Source organism: Stomoxys calcitrans, chromosome 3 (assembly GCF_963082655.1).
Source record: "Stomoxys calcitrans chromosome 3, idStoCalc2.1, whole genome shotgun sequence".
Lineage (NCBI taxonomy): Eukaryota > Metazoa > Arthropoda > Insecta > Diptera > Muscidae > Stomoxys > Stomoxys calcitrans.
The window spans coordinates 57,940,412-57,957,453 of NC_081554.1; the positions used below are offsets into that span (position 1 = coordinate 57,940,412).

At 39.4% G+C, this 17,042-nt stretch overlaps 1 protein-coding gene across 10 annotated transcripts in view; it reads right to left on the reverse strand.

The window, feature by feature from the left end:
• Nucleotides 1-17,042, reverse strand: part of LOC106081733 (protein split ends) — a 651,487-nt gene that overhangs the window by 109,388 nt on the left and 525,057 nt on the right. For all 10 annotated transcript variants that reach the window (XM_059366029.1, XM_059366027.1, XM_059366024.1 and 7 more), the window contains one exon: nucleotides 16,195-16,230. In XM_059366029.1, the coding sequence (XP_059222012.1) occupies nucleotides 16,195-16,230 (36 nt within the window). The remainder of the gene's footprint in view (nucleotides 1-16,194; nucleotides 16,231-17,042) is intronic.

Consider the following 17,042-nt stretch of genomic DNA (forward strand, 5'->3'; position numbering starts at 1 on the left):
CAATTCAATTCCTTTATTTTTAAAGGCTGTAGCGTGATTTCAACAGACAGACGGACGGACATGGCTGGATTGTCTTAGATTTTTAGGCCGATTAAAAATATATAGACTACCCCCATCCTTCGGTGGTGGGCATAAAAAACGGTTCAGATTTGAATGCAGCTCCCATATATATTGGGTTGCCCAAAAAGTAATTGCGGATTTTTCATATAATCGGCGTTGACAATTTTTTTCACAGCTTGTGACTCTGTAGTTGCATTCTTTCTTCTGTCAGTTATCAGCTGTTACTTTTAGCTTGCTTTAGAAAAAAAGTGTAAAAAAGTATATTTGATTAAAGTTCATTCTAAGTTTTATTAAAAATGCATTTACTTTTTTTTTTTAAAAATCCGCAATTACTTTTTGGGCAACCCCATATGTTCTTCGGATTTGAAGTAATAATGCAATAAAATGGTCATTTGTTAACCGTTTCTCACAAATTTTAGCAGGAAGAATTTTCTCTTCACCCTCCACATTATTGATGATTTTCATAGAAATCGGTTCAGATTTAGATATAGCTGCCATATATGTATATCGCCCGATTTTCACTTTTAGAGCCATTGCAAGCGCATTTCTTGACCAATCTTACTAAAATTTTGCACAACGCCTTCCTAAACGTCTATCACAATGTCTGAGAAGTTTGCTTCAAATCGGGTCATATTTAGATATAGCTCCCTTATATATGTTCGTCCGATTTTGAGAAATATTGAAATAATGTTCGCATTTGTTAACCGATTCTCTCGTAACTTGGCAGGAGAGATTTTCTTACGACTCTTAATATTACTGGTGAATTTCATAGAAATCGGTTCAGATTTAGATATAGCTGTCATACATATATATCGCCCGATTGTAACTTCTAGAGTCACAACAAACGCATTTATTGAAAAAGAGTAAATATATTCTTGATTGTGCTGAAATTCCGACCGTCCGTCCGTCTGTCAGTCTCTCTGTCCGTCTGTCAGTCTGTCTGTCCGTCCGTCCGTCTGTCCGTCTGTCCGTCCGTCCGTCCGTGCGTCCCTCCGTCTGTCCATCCGTCTGTCAGTCTCTCTGTCCGTCTGTCAGTCTGTCCGTCCGACCGTCTGTCTGTCCATCCGTCCGTCTGTCCATCCGTCCGTCTGTCCATCCGTCCGTCTGTCCATCCGTCCGTCTGTCCATCTGTCCATCCGTCCGTCTGTCCATCCGTCCGTCTGTCCATCCTTCCGTCTGTCCATCCGTCCGTCTGTCCATCTGTCCATCCGTCCGTCTGTCTGTCGAAAGCACGCTAACTTTCGCATAATACTTCTTATTCGTGCAGTTCGGTTGGAATTGTCAAATCCATGTTCCGTGTTCTGGTATAGCTGCCATCATGGCATCTTGGGCCTCTAGAGTGCACAATTATTATCCGATTTGACTGAAATTTTGCATGAAGTATTTTGGTTTGACCATCAATAATTCTACGATAATTCTATAGCTTCCATACAAACCGACACCGGATCTTGACTTCTTGCGCCTTTAGAGGGAACAATTCATATCCGATTTGGCTTAAATTATGCACCAATTTAACTTGTAACAACTCTGCTAAGTATGGTTCATATCGGTTCATAACCCGATATAGCTCCCATTTAAACCAATCTCGAAGCTCGACTTCTTGAGCCGCTAGAGGTCGCAATTATTATCCGATTTGGCTGAAACTTCGCACGAAGTGTTCTGGTTTGACCATCAACAACTCTACCTAGTATGGTTCAAATCGGTTCAAAACCTGATATAGCTCCCATATAAACCGATCTCGGATCTTGACTTCTTGAGACGCTGGAGGGCGCAATTATTATTCGATTTGGCTGAAATTTTTCATGAAGTGTTTTGGTTGGACCATCAATAACTGCGCCAAGTATGGTTCAAAACCTGATATAGCTCCCATATTATCCACTGGGCCATGTAGGTTCAGATTTCGATATAGCTGCCATATAAACCGATTTCACGATTTGACTTCTTGAGCCTTTACAAGACGCAATTTTCGTCCGATTTGGCTGATATTTTGCACGTGGTGTTCCATTGCGACATCCAACAACTGTGCCGAGTACGGTCCGAATCGGTCCATAACCCGTTATAGCTCCTATATACACCGATCTCCCAATTTGCTTCAATGAGCCCTTACAAGCCGCAATTTTTGCCCGATTTGGCTGAAATTTTGTACGTGGTGTTCCGTTACAACTTTAAACAACTGTACGAAGTAAGATCCAAATCGGTCTTTAACCTTATATAGCTCCCATATACACCTATCTCCCGACTTGACTTCTTGAGCCCTTACAAGCCGCAATTTTTGTCAGATCTGGCTGAAATTTTGCATGTGGTGTTTTGTTAAGACTTCCTAAAACTGTGCCAAGTACGGTCTAAATCGGTCTATAACCTGATATAGATCCCATGTAAATCGGTCTCTCGATCATCCTTGTTCGGTTCCTAGAAGCTTTATTTTTTGCCGGATTGACAGAAGTTTGACATGTAGAGGTAGAGAGCCGACAAGGTCATAAAGGGTTGTTTCTGTGGCCTAGTCCTAGCTTTTGGGTGTGCTGCCGATTTTAACTCTTAACTCGATAATGGGTAATACTTCATTAAAAATTGGTTTGTTAGGCCATTAATCCGTCTATTTTCGTTGGTGGTTTTCGTCTTTCAGATACTTTTGGGTTATTTTCTCCTTTTAAGTGTGAAATTATCTCAAATCAACTATAAAACCGCTCAGTTGATGACATATCCGCCCAAGAATTTCCACAATAGGCCAAACAAACGCCATGTGTGGTCCTTGGGTGTGCTCCATTGGAAAGACATTAAAACAGTCTGAGATGACCATTAAAGGGAATGCAACAAATGACAGCATAACTTCCTAATCATAAACAAGATATACTCGAGCAGCAAGACGGACAGACAAACAGACAGAAGATCGAACCGAGTAGTCTGCTGCAAAAAAAGATGTGTGAATTAAATGGACAAAAAAACACACACACACACACAAAAACAACTGGGAAAATTATTGTGAGCTTAAAAAAGCAAAAAAAAAAACACCAACAACAATCAAGCGGTGTCGATCAAAACTTCAATGAATGAAAAATGACGTTTATCGTTAAAACAAAAACCACAGCAATGCCACAATGGTGATGGTACAACGCAACATAGTGCTCTGGATATATGTCCCATATGGGGAAGCAGACGGCAGACAGACAGACAGACATACAGTTGAAGTGCATGTAGGTTTCTGCTACATTGCTGGAGACAAAACCATTCAAGATGGACAGACTAATGACGTTAAACACTGATGAAACAAGATCAACTTGGTGACGATGTGATCGATGTGAGGACCACACACAGACCGCACTTAGACCAAAGGCGATCGATCCATCATCTTGCCAGCACCGCCAGCTTTAGCCACATTACCAACTAGGGGGCGACAGGGGTGCCACATGAATGACACAATGTAAAGCGAATCCTATCATCGCCTTTTGAACGCGCTTTTTGCTACTCAATGCCTCAATGGCCATTTAAAGGCAATGATCAATGGCCAGCTGTAAAGTGAAGCGATGCCATCGATGATCAAGTGTGAACGAATTGGCGGCTGTGATGGCAAAAACAAAAAGAAGCCATAATGACTTTTTAATATGGCATTAGAGAAAAATAAACAATTCATTAGAGAATGAGCCTCCCCTCATCCCACTGCGTCCAATAAAAAGATTACAAAAGCTAAAATAGCGGAAAAAGAACCAACATCATTGAAATGCTGCAAGCATATGGAATTCCCAACATAAAATGACCATGAGTTTAATAAGCGATTAAGTGGCCATAGGCAATAAAAGTGTTGACATATTGAGTTTGAGGTGTGAAAAATATTGCAGAAAATTCTTGAGAATAATTGTTCGAAAGATGTGGCCATAGGCACTCTCTCCTTAAAACTTATTTTGAGTGATACATGAATGTAGCCAACATTGATAGGAAAAGTTGCTCTGTAGCGAATATCACTGATCAAGCACATGCTGTGCTCCTTGTCCACAGGATATATCGAGTTATAAAGAAGGGAGTAAAGCTGCAAGCTCGAAGCCCACTGGTTTATACAATGCAATGTTTGAGATGCCCTTATAGAAGTAAAAAGGCATTAAGTTCGGCCGGATCGAGTTTTGGATACCCACCACCTCGGGTATATGTAAAGAACCTTCCGTCATAATCCGGTGGAAAATGCTTTATTTATGCACCCATAGCAGCTTTATCCAAATATGGTCCGATTTGGAGCAAATTCGCAACGGACATTAAGTGGTCTAATAAATAAAGGGTGATTTTTTTGAGGTTAGGATTTTCATGCATTAGTATTTGACAGATCACGTGGGATTTCAGACATGGTGTCAAAGAGAAAGATGCTCAGTATGCTTTGACATTTCATCATGAATAGACTTATTAACGAGCAACGCTTGCAAATCATTGAATTTTATTACCAAAATCAGTGTTCGGTTCGAAATGTGTTCAAATTTTGACAAATTTTGTTCAGCGATGAGGCTCATTTCTGGTTGAATGGCTACGTAAATAAGCAAATTGCCGCATTTGGAGTGAAGAGCAACCAGAAGCTGTTCAAGAACTGCCCATGCATCCCGAAAAATGCACTGTTTGGTGTGGTTTGTACGCTGGTGGAATCATTGGACCGTATTTTTTCAAAGATGCTGTTGGACGCAACGTTACGGTGAATGAACACATTTCGAACCGAACACTGATTTTGGTAATAAAATTCAATGATTTGCAAGCGTTGCTCGTTAGTAAGTCTATTCATGATGAAATGTCAAAGCATACTGAGCATCTTTCTCTTTGACACCATGTCTGAAATCCCACGTGATCTGTCAAATACTAATGCATGAAAATCCTAACCTCAAAAAAATCACCCTTTATATACAAATCTGGACCGATCTGGGCCAACTTCAAGAAGAATGTCGATGGGATTAAACACAACTCACTGTCCCAAATTTCAGCGAAATCGGATGAAAAAATTTGCATTTTAGACACCCAAGACCTTAAATCGAGAGATCGGACTATATGGCAGCTATATCCAAATCTGGACCGATCTGGGCCAAATTGAAAATAGAAGTCGAGGGGCTTAACTCTACTCACAGTCTCAAATTTCAGAAAAGTCGGATAATAAATTAGACTGTTATGGGCCTAAGACCTTAAATCGGCAGATCGGTCTATATGGGGGCTATACCAAGATATAGTCCGATGTGACCCATCTTCGAACTTAAACTGCCTATGGACAAAGAAGAACCTGTGCGAAGTTTTAACACAATATTTTGATATCAAAAGAGTGCAGCGTGATTTCAAAAGACAGACGGACGGACATGGCTAGTTCGTCTTCGATTTATACGACGATCGATCAAGAATATAAAGAATGACTTTTTAAGAGCTAAATTCAGAAAAATTTTTTTTGAATCGATAGAACGGTCCATATAATTTCATGTTTGAAGATTATTTCATGCAAATGTTGACCGTGACTGCGCCTCAAATGGTCCATCCGCTTAGTCCAATTTTAGCATACTCTTTCCAACATTTCGGCCGGTATCTCACAAATAAATGCTTCGATGTTGTCTTCCAATGCGTCAATTGAAGCGGGCTTGTCCGTATAGACGTGCCCCACAAAAAATAGTCTAAAGATGTTAAATAGCACGATCTAGGCGGCCAATTGAACGGTCCCGAACGTCAAATAAACTGTCCACCAAACTCGCCTCTCAACAAGTCCATCAAAACGCGCGTTGTTACGGTTACGATCCGCATCATCTTTGAAGAAGTACGGTCCAATGATGCTACCAGCCCATAAACCGCATCAGACTGCGAGTTTTTTTGATGCATTGGTAGCTTTTGCAATGCTTCTGGCTGATCCTTACTCCAAAATCGACAATTCTGCTTATTTACTTACCCATTGAGCCAAAAATGAGCTTCGTCGCTGAAGAAGAAGAAGCGCGCAATGAACATTCTTAACAGAGCACGCATTTTGACAATAAAATGTTATAATTTGAAAGCGTTTTTCGTTTGTAAGACGATTCATGGTTAAATTTTAGACCAAACTGAAGATGTTTCACAGCGAAACGTGCGTGGGGTATTCAAACCAATGTTGCCAAAAAGATAATAGCTTAAAACAAGTAAAAGCATGCTAAGTTCGGCCGGGCCGAATCTTGGGAAGTCATAACAGAACACTATGTGCGAAATTTAAGCTAAATCGGATGCAAATTGAGGCGCTCAGGAGCTCAAGAAGTCATTTTGGGAGATTAGGATTATATGGGAGGCTGTGAGCATTCGAAGACTATGTGGCCTAAGCTAGACTTGAAGAGGTCTACTGCTTTGCTGTCATTGGCTAGAACAGACGTCTCAGTCATTGTGACAGGTCACTGTCTAATCGGAAAATATGCTGACAGACTGAAGGTTGCTAGCAACGACTTCTGCAGAAGCTGTGAGGACATAGAAGAAGAAGTGACTATAGAACACCTTCTGTGTGTATTTCCCGCACTGGCAGTTAGAAGGAGTTCCACTTTAGGTTCTCATTTCTTTGAGAACCTGTCTCATTTAGCGGATGAGAACATTCGCATGTTATTGGGCTTTTAAAAGCGATCGGGATGGTTTAACGGTAGGAACTAGAAGGCATCTTCCTTCTTCTGTTCCTGTGGTACCACAATGGACGAAAACATCTAAGTGAGTCTGATGGCAGACTGCCACCTAGCCTTACCTAACCTCTGGTCTAAATTGGTTGATAACCCATCTCGGATCTAGACTTCTTGAGCCGCTAGAGGGAGTAATTCTTATCCAATTTGGCTGAAATTTTGTATGAGGTGTTTTTTTTTTACTTCCAACAACTGTAATTAGTATAGTCCAAATCGGGTTAAAACTTGATACAGCTGCCATAAAACCGATCTCGGATCATGACTTCTTGAGCGGGATCTTGACAATTCTTAACCACTTTGGCTGAAGTTTTGTATAATGTGTTTTATTTTAAATCCCATCAACTGTGCGTAGTATGGTCCAAATCGGATCAAAATTTGATTTTAATATAAACCGATTTCGGATCTTGACTTCTTGAGCTTTTAGAGGGCGCAATTCTTATTCGATTTCGCTGAAAAATTTTGTATGAGATTTTTCTTTTACTTCTAACAACTGTGATTAGTATAGTCCAAATCGGGTTATAGCTCCCATATAAACTGATCTCGGATTTTGACTTCTTGAGCCGCTAGAGGGCACAATTATTATCCGACTTGGCTGAAATTTAGCATGAAGTGTTTTGTTATGACTTTCAACAACTGTCCCAAGCATGGTCTGAATTGTTTGATAACCCAATGTAGCTGCCATATAAACTGATTTCAGTTTAAGACCGCTTGAGCCGATAGAGGGCGCAATTATTGTCCGACTTGGTTGAAATTTTGTATGAGGTGCTTTGTTATGACTTTCAAAAATTTTGTTTAGTATGGTCCAAATCGGTTCAAAATTTGATATAGCTGCAACATAAACCGATCTCGGATTTTGGCTTCTTGAGCCGCTAGAGGGCGCAATTATTATCCGACTTGGCTGAAATTTAGCATGAAATGTTTGGGTATGACTTCCAATAACTGTACATAGTATGGTCCAAATCGGTTCAAAACTTGATATAGCTGCCACATAAACCGATCTCGGACATTGACTCCTTGAGTCGCTAGAGGGCGCAATTCATATCCGATTTGGCTGAAATTTTGTATGAGATTTTTTGTTATGACTTCCAATAACTGTGCTTAGTATGGTCCAAATCGGTTCAAAACTTGCGATAGCTGCCATATAAACCGATCTCGGATCTTGACTTCTTGAGCCGGTAGAGGGCGTAATTACTATCCGATTTGTCAGAAATTTTGTACGAAGTGTTTTGTTATGTCTTTTAACAACTGTGCTTAGTATAGTTCAAATCGGTTCAAAACTTGATATAGCTGCCATATAAACCGATCTCGGATCTTGACTTTTTGAGCCGCTAGAGGGCGTAATTATTATCCGATTTGGCTGAAATTTTGTATGAGATGTTTTGTTATGATTTACAACAACTGTGCTTAGTATGGCTTAAATCAGTTTAAAACTTTATATAGCTGCCATATAAACCGATCTCAGATCTTGACTTTCTGAGCCGCTAGAGGGCGTAATTATTATCCGAATTGTTAGAAATTTTGTATGAGATGTTTTGTTATTACTTCCCACAACTGTGCTAGGTATGGCTTAAATCAGTTTAAAACTTGATATAGCTGCCATATAAAACGATCTCGGATCTTGTCTTCTTGAGTCGCTAGAGGGCGTAATTATTATCCGAATTGTTTGAAATTTTGTATGAGGTGTTTTGTTATGACTTTCAACAACTGTGCCAAGTATGGCCTAAATTGGTAGTTAACCTTATATAGCCGGCATAAAAACTAATCTCGGATCTAGACTTCTTAAGCCGCTAGAGGGCGCTATCTATAAATAGATATCGGGCGTAGAACTTGAAAAATGCGGAGCATGGTTGTTTCTTAAACACTGTGAAATAATGTTTTGCGACTGCACTAATTTTTGTTCTGTTTCTGTCCTAACTTGAGATGGTGTTGTTAACCTTTTTGTCCACCTTCCGTTTCATTTTAACAAAGCATGACGTCTTATCTTAAGCCTCTATTTCTTGGTTTGTTAATGTTATTTATTTGGCTTTCAGTTAAAATTTTGACAGCTCCATAATTATGCCTTAAGTGTTAGATAGGCCACACTTTTCGGTTTTCTGTTTAGGCAACCACACGGGCAAAAGTGGAGGCGTAAAGCGCGTGAAATATGTTTGTGTGCCAGCTGACCTGTTTAAGACCAGAGGCGACATGCTGATATGGTGCATATATGGATGGGCTTGAGTGTTCGTAAACTGGCTAGAAAACGCATGACCGTTGATTGTAATCACTGTCCTAAAGAGAGAGAGAGACCAAAATGATGGTCCAATTCAGTCCACAAGACGTTTATGGAAAAGGTAAAAAGTTTTTACTAGAATCGAAGATATGAACTTAAGGCGAAGATTTGTGATTTTCAATCAAGTTCTTCGGATATGGGGCTTATAAAAGGTATGTCAACATCTTTCATGGTTTCACAACCTACAACAGTTGGTTTTTCTCAAGTATTGACCGATTTTCACTATTTGCTGAACTGTGTATAATGCCGAAAATACATTTCACCTGCCATTAAATACTGAACGCTTGCATGGTTTCACATTCTATAAAATTTCCTTTGGTAAGGTCTGCTCGCATTAATCGTTTTTCGCAAAAGCTGACCGATTTTCACTATTTATTCAACTTGTGCTTGGCCTATCGTAAATAATACCGAAAACAAAATTTCCCCTGCCTTAAATTTTCGTTTTTGTTTATTTTATTATTAAAAATTTTTTGTTATGAGACCAAAAAAAAAACACTTTTTTTCAACGCTTTTATGCTGGGGGTATTATGAATGCATATTTGGGGCAAGAACAGGATTTGTTGCTTTTATGTGTTGTATTTGGACATATAGATAGACTTGTAGGTACGGCGGCATACAATGCATTTCCTTTGGAATTCTCTTATTCTATGACAACTGGCCGACAAAGCAAAGCCATGCATCGTATTGCACGCGTGTTAAGGTGTTGTTTTTGGTGGCCTTCCTCCATGCACATTGCCATGGAGTGCTCTTTTTCTGTTGCACTCGTTCGAATATGTGTTGGCCGGTTCCATCCATGTCCACCACACATCCACTGTCCATCGTCTGGCCTGTTCATCAATCTCAAAGCATGTGAGCTGTTGTTAATGTAACACAATATCCCAAGAACAATCCAAAAGGATTTGTGTTACAAGCTCACACATCCCGCCAAACAAACACAAAGACCAATGCCGTGCTGTGTAGCGTGCAAAAAAAAAACAACAACAACAACAAAAAAATACAAACGAAAAAAAGAATATAAAAGCCAACTTTGAAATTGATTGAAGTTGTCAGTTGAGCCGACAAAGGCGGCAACTTTTCAAAAGAAAGGTGAACGTATTTTTCGGTTGCCCAGTGGTTGTTGTACAAACAACAACAACAACAGCTACAACATGAAAAAATATTAAAGTGAACTGAATGCAAAAAGAAAAATGAAAAAAAAACGCATGAAATCCTAGTCCATATAGGCAGCAGCAACAAATAGAACCGACAACCAGTGTTTCCCCTATAACAACAGCCAATGGCAATAGAAGTGCACACAGAAGTGGGAAAATTTACATTGGCGGCTTCGCCAGTTGATTTCAATAGAAAAGCAATATCACAGCAGCAGAAGAGAGGAGAATACCAGCAGGTGAGCTATCTTAAGCTCAAATAAACCAGAGATATTCAAATTGGAGATAGAATGCTCTTAGAGGCCACCGTAGCGCAGAGGGTAGCATGCCTGCTGAACGTCTGGGTTCGAATTCTGGCGAGAACATTAGAAAAAAGTTCGGCGGTGGTCTAAAACTACTCACTGTTTAAAATTTCAGCGAAATTGTATAAAAAATAATGCTCTTATGGGCTTCAGACCCTTTATCGGCCGATCGGTCTATATGGCAGCTATATCTAAATATAGTCCGATCCAAACCATATTTGGGTCAGATGTTGGTATGCTTAAAAATACTCACTGTTTCAAATTTCAGTGAAATTGGGTAAAAAATAATGCTCTTATGGGCTTCAGACCCTTTATCGGCAGATCGGTCTATATGGCAGCTATATCTAAATATAGTCCGATCTGAACCATATTTAGGTTCGAAGTTGGGAGGCCTGAATCTGCTCACTGTTTCAAATTTCAGCGAAATCGGTTAAAAAATAAAGTTTTTATGGGCTTCAGACCATTTATCGGTAGATCAGTCTATATGACAGCTATATTTAAATATAGTTCGATCTAAACCATACTTGGGTCAGATGTCGGGAGGCTTAAAATAACCCACTGTTTCAAATTTCAGTGAAATCGGTTAAAAAATAAAGTTTTTATGGGCTTCAGACCCTTTATCGGTAGATCAGTCTATATGGCAGCTATATTTAAATATAGTCCGATCTAAACCAAACTTGGGGTCAGACATCGGGAAGCTTAAAATAACCCACTGTTTCAAATTTCAGCGAAATCGGTTAAAAATAAAGCTTTTATGGGCTTTAGACCCTTTATCGGCAGATCGGTCTATATGGCAGCTATATCTAAATATAGTCCGATCTAAACCATACTTAGGTCAGATGTCGGGAGGCTTCAGTTAACCTACTATTTAAAATTTTAGCAAACTCGGATGAAAAATTAAGTTTTTATGGCCATTAGACCCTTATTGAAAAATCGGTTTATATAGCAACTATATCCAAATATGGTCCGATTTGGACCGTTCAAGAACTTTACCAGCGTGCATCAAAAAAATGTAGCTGTGCCAAATTTCAGCTCAATATCTCAATTTTTGAAGCCTGTAGGGTGATTACAACAGACGGACGAACAGACGGATAGACGGACAGACACACGGACATCGTTAAATCGTCTTAGAATCTTACGACGATCCGAAATATATATACTTTGTAGGGTCGGCAATTGATATTTCGATGTGTTGCCAACGGAATGTCTAAATGAATACACCCCCTATCCTACGGTGGTGGGTATAAAAAGCTGAAAATAAATTCTGCCCGAATTTTTATACCCTCCACCATAGGATGACTTCTTGAGCCTCTAGAGGGCGCAATTCTCGTCCGATTTGACTGAAATTTTGCATAAAGTGTTTCCATATCACTTTCAACATCTATGCGAAGTATGATTCAAATCGGTCTTTAACATGATATAGCTGGCATATAAACCGATCTTGGGCTTGACTTCTTGAGCCTCTAGAGGGCGCAATTCTCGTCTTAGTTGACTGAAATTTTGCATGAAGTGTTTCGTTATGACTTTCAACAACTATGCGAAGTATGGTTCTAATCGGTCCATAACCTGATATAGCTGCCATACAAACCGAACTTGGGTCTTGACTTCTTGAGCCTCTATAGGGCGCAATTCTCGTCTTATATGACTGAAATATCGCACGTGGTGTTTTGATATCACTTCCAACAACTGTGCTAAGTATGGTTCTAATCGATCCATAACCTGATATAGCTGCCATATAAACCGATCTTGGGTCTTGACTTCTTGAGCCTCTAGAGGGCGCAATTCTCATCCGATTTGACACAAATTTTGTACAACGCCTCCTCCCATGGCCTTCAACATACATGTAAAATATGGTCAGAATCGATATATAGCTTGATACAGCTCCTATATAAACCGATCTTGGGTCTTGACTTCTTGAGCCTCTAGAGACCGCAATTCTAATCCGATTTGGCACAAATTTTGTGCAACGGCTTCTCCCATGGCCTTCAACATACGTGTGCAATATGGTCAGAATCGATCTATGCCTTGATACAGCTCCCATATAAACCGATCCCCCGATTTCGCTCCTTGAGCCCCGATTCGGACTATAGCTTTATACAGCTGACCCTCCGTCCTTATGCATTATACTTTGTTTGCCTAAAAAGAGATACTGTGCAAAGAACTCGACAGATGCGACCATGGTGGAGGGTATATAAGATTCGGCCCGGCCAAACTTAGTACGCTCTTACTCGTTTTTTTTTTTTTTTTTTGTACATACCAACTTCCATCAAACCAGCAAAAATAAAAACTTCTAGGAACCGAACAAGGATGATAGAGAGACCGGTTTACATGGGAGCTATATCATGTTATAGACTGATTTGGATCGTATATGGCACAGTTGTTGGAAGTCATAACAGAACACGGCATGCAAAATTTCCGCCAAATCGGTTAAGAATTGAACTCTCTAGTGGCTCAAAAAGTCAAAATCGGTTTATGTTGCAGCTATATCAAAACATTTACTACCCCAAACATCTGATATAACTGTCATATAAACCGATCTCCCGATTAGACAAATTTTGCTGCTATTTAAACTGATCCGCCAATTTAGGGTCTCAGGCCCATAAAAGCTACATTTATTATCCGATTTGCCAAAATTTGGGACAGTGAGTTGTGTTAGGCCCTTCGACATCGTTCTGCAATTTGGGCCAGATCGTCCTGATTTGGATGTAGCTGCCATATAGACCGATCTCTCGATTTAAGGTTTTGGGCCCATAAAAGGCAAATTTATTGTCCGATTTCGCCGAAATTTGGGACAGTGAGTAAAGTTAAGCCCCTCGATATACTTCTGGACTATGGCATAGATCGGTGTAGATTTGGATATAGCTGCCATATAGACCGATCTCTCGATTTAAGGTTTTGGGCCCATAAAAGGCATATTTATTGTCCGATTTCACCGAAATTTGGGACAAGGAGTTGTGTTAGACTCTTCCACATTTTTCTGGAACTTGGCCCAAATCGGTCCAGATTTGGATATAGCTGCCATATAGACCGATATCTCGATTTAAAGTCCCATCCCAGCCCATAAAAATCTATTTTTACTGAAATTTGAAGCAATGGCTTATGTTAGGCTTTTCGACATCCGTGTCGTATATGATTCAGATCGGTTTATTTTTAGATATAGCTACTAAAAAGATCAATATTTTGTTATACACAATTGAACAATGACTTGTACTTATTAGTATTTGGTCCAAATCGGGTCATATTTCGATATAGCTGCTATGGGGCATAAGGTATGCATTTTCCAATGGGTTTTGACGAAAGGTGGTTTACATATATACCGAAGGTGGTGGAAACCAGGCCGAACTTAACGTCTTTTTACTCGTTCAGTTCGTGTTTGTGTTTTCTTAGCTGAGCCTTAAAGAATTCCCAATTGTGTGGTGCCCCTAGACCAATCAGTTCGGGGGTTCGCCATGGCAGTCGCGCTGTGTGCCCCTTGGCTTGGCTCTAGTACATGCTAAAAAAAAGCGAGTCATTTAGGGCCTAATCATTATGTCTATGTCCTCCCCAGTTTTCACTCCCTTTTCTGATCTAAAAGGGATGTTTAAGCAGAATGTGTGTCCACATCTATTCCAATCCGCCTTTCTTCTGTTTAGTTGAGGGACCACTTCTTCAGTGCCCCTTGGACATGCTAAAACAAGCGAGTCATTTAGGGCCTTACCGTTATGTCCTTCCCAGTTTCCACTCCCTTTTCTGGTCTAAAAGGGATATTTTAGCCGAATGTGTGTCGAAATCTATTCCAATCCGTCTTTCTTTCGTTTAGCTGAGGGACCACTTCTTCAGTATTTTCTTTAAGGTTAAAACTTATGTAACTAAGATCAGAGAAGCTGTGGTCATCCAACACTTCCAGCAAACTATTCTTCCACTGATAATCCAGTACCTCCTGCCTGTTCCTGGTAATAGAGGTCGGTTTATTTCCTTGATTGCAAATTTCATATTCGATAAGCAGTTCACCGCTTTCATTGTTATCCGAACTTGTCCATATCGGGTGATGTGCATTAGCATGACATCCCACAGGTAGGCTCTTTTTCCTGCAGAAGCGACTTCAAGGCTTGAAGGCGGCATATCTGAAATGTGTGCCATATAGAGGGAAGCTAGCCAGTAATGGAGCTTTTTAATTTAAAGGCTGGCTATTACTAAAGCTTTGGTGCTTAGCGACGGCAGAACAAAACATTTGGGCTACTCTTTGCAAGAATACAGGTTCTGTGTCTCCCAGTACCCTTACCCCTCAATAGTTTAAATCCAGCAATTCTTAGTCTAATAACCATATTTCGGCTTAGCTATGGTTCTTGGTTAAGAACTACGTCCAATCCTCCTATCATCAGAAGGATAGTGGAGATTTATCTGCAGGATCCTGACCATAGCTAGGATTCGGAATTTCCGCTACTGTTGCATTAGCCTCTTCTTCTGAGTCCGGAGTTCATTCTCACAGGATTTGTTCCATTTTGTCTTAATGAGTATCCTTACGCATCCAGGGGCAGTTGGGAGAGGCTGAACTTAATGCGTTTTTAATTGTTCTCATTTATGCTCTGCAATATATCCGATATATATCCCTAAGAGAACAATTACAAAGTGTTACAAACAAAATGACAAAAATAAATATACCTTCGCAAATATTAATAACAGAAGTGTGCCAGTGTGATGATGGCACCTATTTAAGGTCTTAACCAACATTCAGCCATTCACCTATAGTTTTGATTTATTCAAATTCAAACTTCCCTAACCATTCAATTTGTTAAGACCACCTTATTAAGGGACTCAATGAACACATATTTCAATACATAGTTGAAGTTCAACCCACTCTTATGAAGACAAACTTATTTAGGTACCCATATAACTTTCATGCTTAGAATTTGGGCCTAAAGATGAAACATGCATAAATATTTTCCGATGGCCTATGAATAAATGAGGTAACACATTTTCAAGCATCACACAAAGATGGCCAAGATGAATTTACCACATGATGGCGGATGGGTAGGTAGGCTGGTTGATTGGTTGTTTGATTGTGACAAACATTCACATGTGTCAAGTGCTCCCTCAAAGTGTGGGCAATGCTGATTTCTCTTCACACTGCACACATTCTGCAATGAACTGCCTGCCCACTGGTCAATGTTTTGCATGGTTGCAACATCTGCAGACCTGGAGACATGTGTCTACATTTCATTTTCATCAGGCATGTCAGAGTTCTGTGTCTCTTTTGGCCTTTTCCTCATGCAAACGCACATCAATTATGCATCATAATTTATTTCCCCCGCCTGCATAGGCATTTTCAAATACCTGCTACGCACAACAAAAGTGTCACTCTTCAGTGTTGGGCCAAAGAAGAAGTATAGCAGTTTATTTATGGGCCAACAGCTTGGTTTGACTGCTTCCTACTACTCATTGAGTTGGGAATTAAAAATTTTAACTTAATTTTGTGTTGTGGATTCAAAACTGTTGTATTGTTGATCAAACGCTGGTGAGTGGTTTCTCCAAGTTGGTGTAGGTCGGTATTGTCTTTTGAAACTTGGTTGCTTTGCTTAGTCACTGCTATCCATATGGATTTGCCGCATTAATTGATTGATTTAAATAAGTCATCAATTCCATAGCTTTTTTTAATCCATCGCTGGATAATCTCATTGTAGTTAGCATTAAGAGTAGGTGGTATTAATAGTGCGATTAAAAGCGAGACACAAGAGATTAAGATGTTGTTTTTTTTTGTAGTATGGAGGAGATTTGCATTAATGTACCATCATAATGGACATTGAAAATACCTGAATGGGATTGGCTATGAAAGAAAGAAGAATTACCTGAAAAGAGAAGAGAAACAAAAGTTGGATTAGTATTATGTGTTATTGGCATAAAAAGATAAATTAAATCTTTCAAAAACATGGATTAGGAGGTAGAGAAATAGATTTTAAGTTCCAATATTGCATGGAATTATTTATTTTTATTCAGGATTAAGCTGCATTAATAAAAAAAAATTAAGATTTAAGAAGAATTTATGCTTCGATTTTCATAAGGTTTGGATTATTGAATAGTGATTTAAGATGGCATACGAGTATAATCTGATACAATTTCTGAAAGTAATGAAATTTTGACAAAATTCCCCATTCAAATGAAATTTCTATATCATCTTCCATAAAAACAAAATTTTTCCCATAGAAAGAAAATTGTGACAAAAAGTCACATTGAAATGAAATTGACAAAAATTTCCTGTAGAAATGAATTTTTACAAAATTATCCATAGAAATAAAGATTTGGCCATATCTGCTTATATTGGTTGCCCAAAAAGTAATTGCGGATTTTTCATATAGACGGCGTTGACAAATTTTTTCAACGGCTTGTGACTCTGTAATTGCATTCTTTCTTCTGTCAGTTATCAGCTGTTACTTTAAGCTTGCTTTAGAAAAAAAGTGTAAAAAAAGTATATTTGATTAAAGTTCATTCTAAGTTTTATTAAAAATGCATTTACTTTCTTTTAAAAAATCCGGGTCCGTTATAACTATTCCATTGTTTTCCGGGGCGGGTTACTGGCCCAGCACCCCAACCGCATGGGTTTTGTAGGATTGCACATGTATCCCCCGTTGTGGCGAGCTGCTTGCTCCAAGATCCTACGCTC